Here is a 12,648-nt window from a genome sequence, read left to right on the forward strand (position 1 = left end):
TAATTTGTTTTCACCAAAAGTTCTAATAGTTGAACTGAAAATCCAATTGATGGACTGAAATTATTCTTGCTTGCCCAAACTGGAATAAACCTGATGACTTAAAACGAAGCGGAAGAATAGGCTTTGCCTTCTCCATTGTCTGTTCAAGACTCAGAGATGAATCTGAGTCGGTCCAAAAGGGGAGCCTTGGTCCATCAGCAGGGATACCGCTTATTGAGATGGCACCACTTCTCTCCTTTACTCGAAGAGGGAGTACAGGGAGTTTAACCACAATGTCAAAACTTAAAATGTACACAAGTCAAAGGACTAACTTATATCTTTAACTTATATGCTACACGGGTACTTCTCAGTCTCTGCTGAGGGCCATGGGAGTGGACGTGGGAGCCAGGAAGGCCAGCTGTCAAACCACAGGTCAACTCATTTGAACCAGGGTCAATTCATTAACCTCCTGAAACCACAGTTGCCTAATTAAGTAAAAGTAGGACACAGCTACTTTACCAAGCTGCTGTGGTGACTCTATGAGGTCACAAATGTTAAGCACGTAATGCAGTGTCTCACCCAGAGTAGAACACTCAGCAAACATTAGTTTCTCTTACTCCATGTTCCCTTAGTTAAACATGTAATTTAAAACATCCATAACATCCTACCTCCTTGAAGAGTCCTCTTCAGAACACTCATCCGCTATTAAAGAAAAATCAAGACACATTTTAAATCAACAGAAGAAAAATACAGAATATGAAAACTTCAAGACTGATGCTTTGTTTAAAAGTATTCCTTTCAAACCACACCTGGAGGCCACACTAGCGGAAGGGAACAGTGGTTGTACTCTTCTCATAGGCTCACCTAAGAATGCCTAAGAACCACTCCTCCCCTTTATAGTCATCAAATGCAAAACAAAAACACAAAGAAAGAACTGCTGTTTACAATGACCATAATCCTAACCAAACTCCAGGAGACTGACAGACAATGATACTATACCAGTAATAGAATCAGTACCATAAGCTGACACTAGCACACTTAAATAGCACAGTATTTCTGGACTTCCATTGCCTGGAGCACTGAACAGAGACTATAGGTGTCTTGCTGGGACATGACAACTCCTCTGGCTCTTCAGTTCAGAATGAAAACACCCTATCACAGGGAAGCTTGGTCCACAGGCACTGAACTTCAGAGTGTGGTAAAGCATAGGAAACAAAGTCTTCTCTTCCTGGCCCTCCTTCCAATGGCAAGAGAAGTTATGAAAGAAGTAGTCATTCCAGGCTTAGAAAAGATAATCTCTTGAAAGGGAGGTGGGGGAGGGCAAACGGGTAAAGGGGATCAACTCGGTGCTGAGAGTGGGGACTATTCTTGTAGACTTGTAGTGGTGAGATTTCAGTAGGTTACACAGAAGCTGAACTTTTTAAAAAAGTTCCACACACACAAACACACACACACACAGAGACACTAATATATCTAAAAAGAATCTCTTGAGACTATCTCCTTCCATTGCCCAAGAGTATCTGGACCACATAGAGCAGGATGGTCCAAAGAGTGCTGTATACTAGTGAGGGCTATCATTATATCAATCCTTCCAATTATATGGCAAATGTTTATAGAAATCATGCTTTTTCAGCTTGGAAGGCATACGTCATCACATCCTAAGCTGATGAACAAGAGGAGGGAGGGAAGACTGGAGGGAGCCATGGACTCTGGTTCTGCTAAACAACATTTCCCAGGGGTCGTCATGATCTGATGCTGGAGGGATGATTCACATGCAGTGACTCCACTGGGAAAGCAGCACTGCAAGCTTGAGCCTGGAGAGCAGGGGCAGTGAATTTTAACTGTTTTCACTCTGTGACATCAGAACAATGCTTAGTACACAAAAGACACTTGAAAGTTATCTGTTTAGTGAACAACTGAGCAAATAAATAAGCATGTTTTCTTTGAAAATTTTGTTTAGAAAAATACAGAAATTAAAAAAAAAAAAGAAAAATACAGAAATTAACCAGAGAAAACTCTATTCTATTCTGAGCATACTGAAGACCAAGACACTCTCATCTCTGTATCTCCTCTGATTAATGTATTAAACCAACCTACAGTTCTTTGACAGATGTTTTTGTTGTTCAGTCACCAAGTCGTGTCTGACTCTTGTGACCCCATGGACTACAGCTCACCAGGCCCTTCTGTCCATGGAATTTCCCAGGCAAGCGTACTGGAGTGTGTTGCCATTTCCTTCTCCAGGGGATCTTCCCGACACAGGGATCAAACCATATCTCCTGCATTGGCGGGTGGATTCTTCACTACTGAGCCACCTGGGAAGCCCCATTTGATTAGATAGAGGTCTATTCAGTCAAAGGTATCCTCGGATACCCTGTACAATGTGCTAGATGCCACATCCAGTGGACCTAATGCTGTTTTTGTTAATGCAAAGTATTTCTGTGCTTTTAATAGAACCTGCAGAGTCCCAAGTCCATCTATTTGGAGATTTATTATGATAATTTTTTAACTGATGGCAAGAGAGCATCTTGTTCTTACAAAATTATACTGTCGTGACAATAAGCCAACACACAAAAGAAAACATCTGGTCCTAATGAAGTCAATCTATCTCACTCTCTTTGGATCTGTAAGGAATGAAGTTGGTAAGCTACACTTGCTTGGTACAGAAATAGGCAAAACAACTGGTTCTCAACCAGGCATTGCTTTTCTGCCTTCGGTTCTATTGGTAAGTATCTTTCAGAAATAATCTCTCACTACTATGCTGCACACTGGCTCAGCTTTGCAGTTCTTATTGTTTATCATTTCTTATCCTACCAGGAAGGGATTATTCAGGTTCCCAGTTTTAATGATGGTAACTATTTTAGTGAGACTAATCACTACACAGTAACTACTAACTATTCATTCACTAAATGCAAACCATTTCTATAAATGAAAGTTCCCTTTCATAAGAAGTCCAATCTGCTATAATATGACTATAGATGAAATATACATCATACTCACTCAATTTTTTTTTCTGATTTACACAAAGATCTAACATAGGACTTTAGGGGCCATATTAAATAGATGGATTTCTTTTCAGACAATACTGTCTTTGATGTTAAATCACCTACAATTAACTTCTTAATCACTTCTGAATACTAGAGTATTAAGAAATTAATTTAAAAAATAAAATACACATGCAATTTATGCTAATTTTTCATAGTTCTTTCATTATTGAAACTTCTTCACTCCTACTTTATCTATGGTAGAATCACCAAAAGTAATTTGGTATCAGATGACGTACCTGGGTTGCTCTTTTCAGGAGAAGTTTTAGGTCTCTTTTCTTTATACTCAGAAATCAGTTGGCGAAAGCTATGTATTAAAAATGTGATAGGTAATCTTTTAACACTGATATGAAAAACAACTACCAAATTCTTAGATCATTTCAGACAATGTCAGAGATAATATCAAAACTTCAACTGTCCCATACATTTCAAGTTTCTAAGTTCTATACGCTTTTATTTAGCATGTAGTAAAGGAGAAAGTAAAGGTATATTGTCACCCTGCTTATTTAACCTCTATGCAGAGTACATCATGAGAAAGGCTGGGCTGGATGAAGCACAAGCTGGAATCAAGATTGCCGGGAGAAATATCAATAACCTCAGATATGCAGATGACACCAGCCTTATGGCAGAAAGTGAAGAAGAACTAAAGAGCCTCTTGAGGAAAGTGAAAGAGGAGAGTGAAAAAGTTGGCTTAAAACTCAACATTCAGAAAACTAAGATCATGGCATCTGGTCACATGACTTCACGGCAAATAGATGGGAAAACAGTGGAAAGAGTGGCTGACTTTGTTTTCTTGGGGGCTCCAAAATCACTGCAGATGGTGACTGCAGCCATGAAATTAAAGGATGCTTACTCCTTGGAAGGAAAGTTATGACCAACCTAGACAGTATATTAAAAAGCAGAGACATTCCTTTGCCAACAAGGGTCCGTCGAGTCAAGGCTATGGATTTTCCAGTGGTCATGTATGGATGTGAGAGTTCGACTGTAAAGAACAGCATCGAAACATGTATATTATCAAGTGTGAAACAGATCGCCAGTCCAGGTTGGATGCATGACACAAGTGCTCGGGGCTGGTGCACTGGGATGACCCAGAGGGATGGGATGGAGAGGGAGGTGGGAGGGGGGTTCAGGATGGGGAACACATGTAAATCCATGGCTGATTTATGTCAATGTATGGCAGAAACCACTACAATATTTTAAAGTAATTAGCCTCCAACTAATAAAAATAAATGAAAAGAGAAAGAAAGAAAGAAAGAAAGCTGAGCACCAAAGAATTGATGCTTTTGAACCATGGTGTTGGAGAAGACTCTTGAGAGTCCCTTGGACTGCAAGGAGATCCAACCAGTGCATCCTAGAGGAAATCAGTCCAGGGCGTTCATTGGAAGGACTGATGTTGAAGCTGAAACCCCAATATTTTGGCCACCTGATGCAAAGAGCTGACTCATTTGATAAGACCCTGATGTTGGGAAAGTCTGAAGGCAGGAGGAGAAGGGGATGACAGAGGATGAGATGGCTGGATGGCATACTGACTCAATGGACATGAGTTTGGGTAAACTCTGGGAGTTGATGATGGACAGGGAGGCCTGGTGTGCTGCGGTTCATGGGGTCCCAAAGAGTCAGACATGACTGAGTGACTGAACTGAACTGAAAGGAGAAAGAAAAGGAAGATGAAGTAGTCATGAACTCAGGGCGTGTACAGCTCCAATAATTCACTAGATTTAGCTTGGCATACAGAAAATCTCTCGAGCTTGCAAATCCTAGCTCTATAACCAACTGCCCTTTGTTCCTGAAGGAGTCGCTTCTCTTCAGTTCAAAGTCTTCCTCTACACAACTTGGATCTTACTGCCTGATTTCACAAGAGGACCAAGAGGATTTAATGAGATAATAGACCCCCAAAATGCGTGTAGAAACAGTCAAAGAATGGAATAATTTGTGCTTGAACTACTTTGGAATTCCAAGTAAAACCCAATGTGTGTTTTTTCATACATTTAACATTCAAGTGCTGCATGAAGCTGTTACTAATTCTGGTGATTAGCTGTTCTTCATGATCTATAATTTAAGGAATCTCAGCTCTTATATAATGTGTACCTAAATTTACTTATAACATATCAACTCACTACATGAGAGAACATAATGATCCCCCATTATCACTGCAGCTAATTACACCAAGAACAGAAAACTAATCACAATCAAGACCTGGCCTGGACCACGACTCTTCCTTCTCTACCTACTCAAACTCTGAGCCAGCAGATCTTTCCAACAATGATGTTTAATCTCCATGTTCCTCTCCAATTCACTTGGAAGACATATCCCTACTCTTACAGTGGATACTGGCAAGTTCTAGACAGGGCTCACCTCTCTGAATTCTTACTTGAGATTTCTTACTTGAGATTCTTACTTAATTGAACTATCTTACTTGAGATTTAGGGATTTCTGCTGAATGGGTTCCTTATGGGGCAGATTCTGAAAACATTTAAGGTGGAGGCGGAGAGGAATCCGTTGGAAGATTTTCTTTATTCCTGGAAACAGATCCCACAAGGGGCCAAGCATAATTAGGGAATCTCAGGCAAGCTGGCACCCACTACTCTGGGAAGGATGACAGGGAACCTGTGACCTGAGAAAAGGTGCCCCCACAGGACAGAAAGCCGCCCTGAGATTCAAGTCTAGATACAAAGGAAAAAGGGAAGTCTGCTCAATCCCTGCAGGAGCACTGGACCCTCGCTGACAGCCTAAAATGGTCTCCACTGACATCTGCTAGCAGAAAAGATAAATAAGAGCCTCAACAGCACCTCATCTGAAGATCTAGGCTTACACGTGGGCTCCACATAAGGTCTCTGAGTGAGGGGGGAAGCTAGGAGGCCCAGCGGCCCGAACTGGGTGCTGGTGCTTTGTTTCCAACTGTGACTCAGCGACAAGCTTACGTATGAGAACAAAGGCGCTCTCACTCTGAAGTCGACGTGTGCGTCACCTCAGAGGCTGGGGACCTGGACCCACGGGGGTGGCCTGGGAGCAAAGGTCAATCGTGAGCCCACTGCACGATGAGTTTGTTTTTCCTTTTAAAATGTTTTATTACAGGTCTTTATAGAGCCACATCCAGACTCCAGATCTAGCTGCCAAGCAGGCCCCGTCAAGACCAGCTGGAGCAGCAGTGCTGCAGCAGCAGAATCAATGCAAGCAACACAGTGATGAGAAAGAACTATTCTCTCCCCCCTAAATGACTTGTGGAAGAGGACTGTCTCGTTCATCTTCGGGAATCTGCCGGGTTCTTGGAAAATTCAAGGGGAAGCGTATAGAGAGGCAAGTCCTCAAGGGAAAACACAGGATTTGCCGCTGAACTAAATATATCAAGACCCAAAGAACTAGTTAGAAATATCACAACTGTGACACTGTTCATACCTGCCGGGAGCCAACACACGAGATCCTACCCATGACAAGGTCATGAGGGAGAAAGCCCGACGGGCAAGGCGGATCAGGTTTTCAGGGATTCCGAAAAGCTGCCCCAAAGCTGCCCCCGGCGCTCACCTTAAAGATGGTATCTGTTCTTCTGATGCTTGCTTTAATAGACTACTCCCTAATTTCTGTAACATAGGCAGAAGGCCTTCCCAGATTTCTTTCCAAATAAGAATCAATTTAGAACTTTAATCTTAAGTTTTTTGGGTGGTGGTATTTCATGAGATTATCCAGGGTGAAAGGAGTGTTTTAATTTAAACTCCTTTGCTGGTAGTTTGTTAGCCAAATGCACTTATGCCCTTGGTACTAACATGCATGATTGCTTATAATATTCTAATCATAAAATAGCATAAAGAACCTGATTATATAAAAGCCTTAATAGACATAGAGCATTTTTGAGGGGTGAAGGAGTTTTATTAGAAAATAAAAGAAAAAATGATTATAAAAGTGGTTATTGTGTTAACGTTTGCTTGCTGTGTTTTTGCTTTTAGTGTGCTAAGGCTGTGCTATGGAAACCATTGTTAATATAGTTATAGATCTAGAAAAATAAGAGCTTAGCCCTAGTGTTGTAACAATGAAATAGTTGTTAATTCTTAGCCAGGAGTGCTAGGCAGAGGCTGCCTTATTAAAGCTGCAGAATCTGTATGGGGTAAAACGTTTAGATAAATTTAACTGACAACTTTTGCAGAAGAATTGATGTTGGTATTAACATGGTCATATTTTTACTATGTTGTGACATGCTGTACTGTTGCCCTATGAGACTGTAACTCTTCTGTTAAGGTCACCACAGAAACAGAAAACAGGCTTACTTTCACCTGACTTACATAAAATGTTAATAAGCCCTAAGGCCAAAAGATAATGTGTAAAGATTTATTATGGAAACAAAATGCACAAAGCATCTTGTTCTTCCTTAAGGACAAACTGATGTAAACTAACCCTGTATAAACATGAGCAAGCATCTTGTATCTTGGATACATTCTGAGTGAGGGTATATAAACTGTTGTCAAAAAATAAAAGACAGACTTGGCCCTATCAAGGCTGGTCTCACGTGTCTTCTATCTCTCGCTGACACTGTTCATCCTGAGGGTACCCCCTGGATCCTGCTGGGGCTGGACCCCGGCACATACCCCATACCGAGAGGTCACACTTGGAATGAAATGGCTAAGGTCAAGCTTTCTAAGGATCAAGGTCTACATGTCCTGAGATGAAGCACCCCAAACTCACAGCCAAGAGAAAGTAACTGGCCTTTGCTTGGCGTTCAGCTCTTGAGGGGGAACATTTCACCACCATTATCCAAACTGCCTGCACCAAACTGGAACTCTCCCTGGTCACGTAACAAGTAACAGTTAAAATTATATTTGGCTGTAGTTTAGTGAGAACTGGCATTTTAATGTGAACACTTACATATTAAAATCACTAACAGCAGCATATTCTTCTGCGGTCCATCCAAAAACATCTTGAGCAAAGATGTCAACATCTTGCTGAAGAAGAAGTCTGACTATTTCTGGTGATTCCTGCTTGATAGCAAGCATGAGGGCTGTTCTAAAACAACAGAGAGATGACTTCAGCCTCAGGAAGTTGAGTTCACTTAAACAGTTAATTTGATATGCTTTACCAAGTGAACACCTTGCCCACTCAGGAAGAATTGACCATTTACAGGCTCAAGGGTTCATCTCTGTAAATCACCTCCAAGGCTAAAATGAAGGGACAGGAAAGAAGTCTCCTGTCCCATTCGGATGCCAGGTAGCGGCACTTACTATTTCAAAAGTCCCTGATGGGGACTTCCCTGGTGGGCCAGGGGATAAGACTCCAGGCTCCCAATGCAGGGGCCCCAGCTTCCATCCCTGGTCAGGGAACTTGATCCCATATGCTGCAACTAAGAGTTCCCACAACTAGGACCCCACGCAGCCAAATAAATAAATAAATAAATGTATTTTTAGAATAATAACAAAGTCCTTAGTGGACAAGAAATGATGCTGAGGTCACTTATCTGAGGCAGGTGACTATTTAAGGGATGAATTCCCCCATTTCCTCCTTAGTCTGATACATTTGGCTTCAAAGTCAGCTAGAGGTTGGATTAAGAAAAGGCTACTTGCAGGCTTAAATAAAAAATATTGATAATAATGGGAATAAAAATAGTCATGCTGCCAGTTACTGATGTGGACAAGCATGTGCTAGGCACTAAAAATGAAATACTATATATAAAATCTTTCTCACACACAGGGACCTTTGAAAGATGCATACTATTTGTCTTGCGTATCAGGAAACTTATTTGCTGATGATAAATAACCCTAATCAGTAGGAAACCTAGGAATTGAACCTAGTCTGAATCTACAGCCCATCCTTTTCATCTGTATCATCCACCTCTGACTTGGCTTCGTTAAAGCAACTGTTTATCCAATCAAAGCTATCTTTCTTCCTTCTACCTGCATTAAAAATGAAAATATCAAAATGTACTAAAATGAGAAAGGATAAAAATTCATGAGCCCACAGGATCTGGTGACAGTGAGTAATAATCACCTTTTTGTGGCTGTTGTTATTTAGTTGCTATGTTGTGTCTGACTCTTTTGCAACCTAATAACATCAGCATTCTTCAAAGAAAGCAATTTAAAGCAAAGAGTTATCCAAAAGACGAAATCGAGTCTTTTAGGCTTACTATCCATCTTTTAAAAGTATATACATACAAAGTAGAGGTTAAAGAATTCTTTTAAAAGAATTAAGAAACTCGATACTGTCATGAGGTAAACTAAAAAGCAAAATCCATTTTTCATAAAGCCAATAAAACTAATTTGAAATCCCTCAGCTATTCCAAGATCGATAAAACAAACAAACAAAAAACAGGTTGCATATGACATCAGTCAATATTATAAAGGAATATGAATCCTGCTATATATTCCTGCTATATATTGCTCATGATTCCCAGTCAGAATAATTGATTTTCTACCTATGTGATGATGTGTTGATTACAAATGAATCCTCTTATTCATTTAATCTTGATATTACCATCCGAGAACAGCACTGAGGGTTTTAAAAAGAAAAAGAGCAATGGTACCTTTTCATCTTGTCAACCGCATGTACACTTGCTTCTTTGTCTACTAAAAACTCCACCATTTCTCCTCTCCTTTCATGTACAGCAAGTAACACTGGTGTGAGGCCATCCTGTAAAACAGGGAAAACCATTTCTAATGTACACAGTTAACCTATTTCTAAGCTGACATTAAAATCGTGCAATAGATTCTCGGAACTTAAAAATACAATGCAGAAAGTAAATGAAAAAGTGCCCCCTCCTCCTCATCGCCCTGTGCACTTTCTTTCTCTTTAACATGCACCTCCTTTGGGCCTTCCCTGGTGGTCCAGTGGCTAAGAGTCAAGCTCCCAATGCAGGGGGTGCCCGTATCATTTAGCTACTGTATCAACTGCGTATTTTAGGAACAATGCTGACGCAGAAATATATAATACTATCTGTAGCATGCATAACCCATCCAAGGTTGACCATGAGTAAACTCAAAAGGTTTTCAGACTTGCCAATGGGAATACTATTCTCTACATGAACATGCAAAGAGAGAAACTTTTTTTCTTTTCAAAAAAATCAACTGTGGGAACCCTGTTTTACTGCTTTCTCAGAAATGTCACCTGGAATTTAATCTTATTCATTCTCTCTTCCTTGCTTGCTCTTTCCACTGCCCTTCCTTTAGTTAGACGTTCTGGCTGACAGGTCAGCATTAGCTAGATGCTAACTCCATGCAGAATGAGCACCCTCCCCACCTTATCTTCAAAGACCCTTCTTGATGCCTCTCATGTGATCACCTCCAGACCACCAGGAGGAAGCTTCCAAAATCCAAGAGTTCTGGTGTCTCTCTCGCTTTACTGCTCTTAGTTAAAGATTGCAACATAAAATTACCAATAAATACACGCCCAGCATTTTCTCGGGGAGTTGCTCTTCCACGAGCTCTCCCTGCGCTGTCTCTTATAATCTTGTGTGTTTGTGAGAGTCATTCAGTGCGAAACCACCACAATGAACTTAAAAATTCTAATCTGAAAAATTCAATCCCGTTCTTAAGAGATGTTTTAAAATATGAAATCAATTATAGATTAGACTGTCTTTAAAACCTTCAAATATTTATCAAAATAAACTATCAATCAAAAATTGGAAACTCAAATGCTTATGGATGGAAAGCTGATGACCTTCAGTAAGTGAAAAAGCCAGGTGAGACCGGTAACCCCGAAAACACATGTCCCATACAGAAGGGGTAGCCTCTGCATGCAGACCAAACAGTAGGATGGGCTCAAGGGGGCCCAGATTTGGTCCTTGGAGAGGCCTGAACTTCTGCATGAGCCTCATCAATTTGAAATGTTGACTCAATGTGTGGAGGTAAACTAAACATACCCAAGGGCCATATTTGGTCTATTGCCCACTTTTGGTTTCATGTTTGCTGTTTCCAAACAGGTGGGTATAAAGCAAATATTTGTTTGTCAAACCTTTCCTTTTTTAGTATCATATGTTTCACAAAAAAGTGGGTCCCAATATGTAGTAAATAAGCCTACTGAGACTCATAATTCAATTAAACATAAATTCTTTTAAAAAGACTCACAAATCACAGTCAAGAATGTTTCCACTGCCTGTTGAAACTACAAGCTATCTCTAGAATTCTTCTAGATTGTTAATCAAACGTATAATGAGTTCCTAAGCCCGCTGAAAATAAAGGCTTAAAACAATTCCCCTCTCTACTGTTACTAACGTTACGGGTTTTAAAGCTCTCCTCTGCTTATGCCAGGGATCAGCAATTCTAACAGACACACTGCAAGAGTCTGTCCTGCAGCTGACACCAAAAAAGGCTCACTGAGTTACTATTACTGCAGTCAGGAAAACCCTGTTGGTAACAAACATCTGTTGACCTAATGACCTGGATGATAAGAGAAGGTGTAAAATCCTTAAAGGGTCAGACTCTACAGATGAAGTGACTTCGTCATGAGCAAATCTCTAAAGACTCTCGGAATGTCACTGAATGATGAGTGGTTGGAAGGAAAAGGAGTTATCGTTCCAGCCCATAGATATTGCCAAAGGTACTCCTTTTAATGTCTCAAACACACGGGCAGAGAAAAAGTCAGGCTAATGTTGTTGGAAAGGAGGGAGCTGATGGAAGAAGCTAGCATTGATCAAACGCCAAGGCTTCTAGAGACCACTTTCTTTTGTGAGGGGTGCATTTAGAAATTACACGTGTTCACTCCATAGTTATTCATCAAGGACTGGATCAGAATCTCAAGGGCATAGTTCTAAACACACACGTCCAAGTGTTCCTCGATTTACTCAGTCAAAATCTTCAGGGAACAGCCTAGGCTTGTACATTTTTTAAATAAGTTTTCCCAAATAATTGTGGCTCCCAGCAGAATATAGCTGAGGCTTAGTGCAACAACCACTCCAGTCTCATCTCTTACTCACAGAGCCAATTCCTTCTCTTACATGAGGGTTTGAATAAAAAAGAAAAGTGTAAGAGGTAAGAGTCATCAAAACTGCAATTTTTTAGATTTCCCTGGGTAAACAGTAGTAGAACAGGGACTAGTAAACCCAAAAGGCAACCTGCTCTCATTATTTATAAACCCCTTCCTTCCCATCAAGACATTCTAGAGGGGAGAGCCGAGTCTAGACTCTTATCTAAGTGGATGGTTCTGGTTCTGCCAGAATAGGATAATATATCAGTTAATTATTTGTTCTTCTCTCTTAATTCCCACTTAATTGCCACCTGTTCACTGCCAGTCTGCTTTGCTCAGTCTTCTTAAAACTGGCATCTAGGCAAGTTTACAATTCACTCACAGTCTTTTTCGAAATAACAATTATTATCCCTGAAAACTGAAAAGCACCTCACAGAAATATATAAACTGACAGGAATAAAAAGCACAAACTAAAATCTCGGGACTTCCGTGGTTCTCCCATGGTGGGGTCTCAGTGCTCCCAGTAAAGGGGGCCTGGGTTCGACCCCTGGTCGGGACACTAGATCCTACATGCTGAAACTAAGCCCAGCACAGCCAAATAAATAAATATTAAAATAAATAAATCCTCTTCTTGGCATTTCCCAACTGCCAAAATTCTGGCCTGACTTGCACTTTTCACTTGCTCGCTCCTTTTCCTTTCCTTCGCCCTCTTAAGATTTGGGCAGTGACAGAGAAACCGTGCTTATAT

General features: G+C 40.7%; 2 protein-coding genes across 3 annotated transcripts in view; both read right to left on the reverse strand.

Moving 5' to 3' along the window:
• Positions 1–12,648, reverse strand: part of LOC122447855 (ankyrin repeat domain-containing protein 26-like) — a 933,540-nt gene that overhangs the window by 204,844 nt on the left and 716,048 nt on the right. The gene's annotated exons all lie outside the window — the stretch shown is intronic.
• Positions 1–12,648, reverse strand: part of LOC122447854 (ankyrin repeat domain-containing protein 26-like) — a 234,494-nt gene that overhangs the window by 56,430 nt on the left and 165,416 nt on the right. The window contains exons 4-7 of the mRNA XM_043478536.1: positions 9,523–9,629; positions 7,875–8,012; positions 3,260–3,327; positions 648–681 (exon numbers count right to left, since the gene is read on the reverse strand). Coding sequence (XP_043334471.1) covers positions 648–681; positions 3,260–3,327; positions 7,875–8,012; positions 9,523–9,629 — 347 coding nt within the window. The remainder of the gene's footprint in view (positions 1–647; positions 682–3,259; positions 3,328–7,874; positions 8,013–9,522; positions 9,630–12,648) is intronic.

The sequence above is a fragment of the Cervus canadensis genome, chromosome 10 (assembly GCF_019320065.1).
Source record: "Cervus canadensis isolate Bull #8, Minnesota chromosome 10, ASM1932006v1, whole genome shotgun sequence".
NCBI lineage: Eukaryota > Metazoa > Chordata > Mammalia > Artiodactyla > Cervidae > Cervus > Cervus canadensis.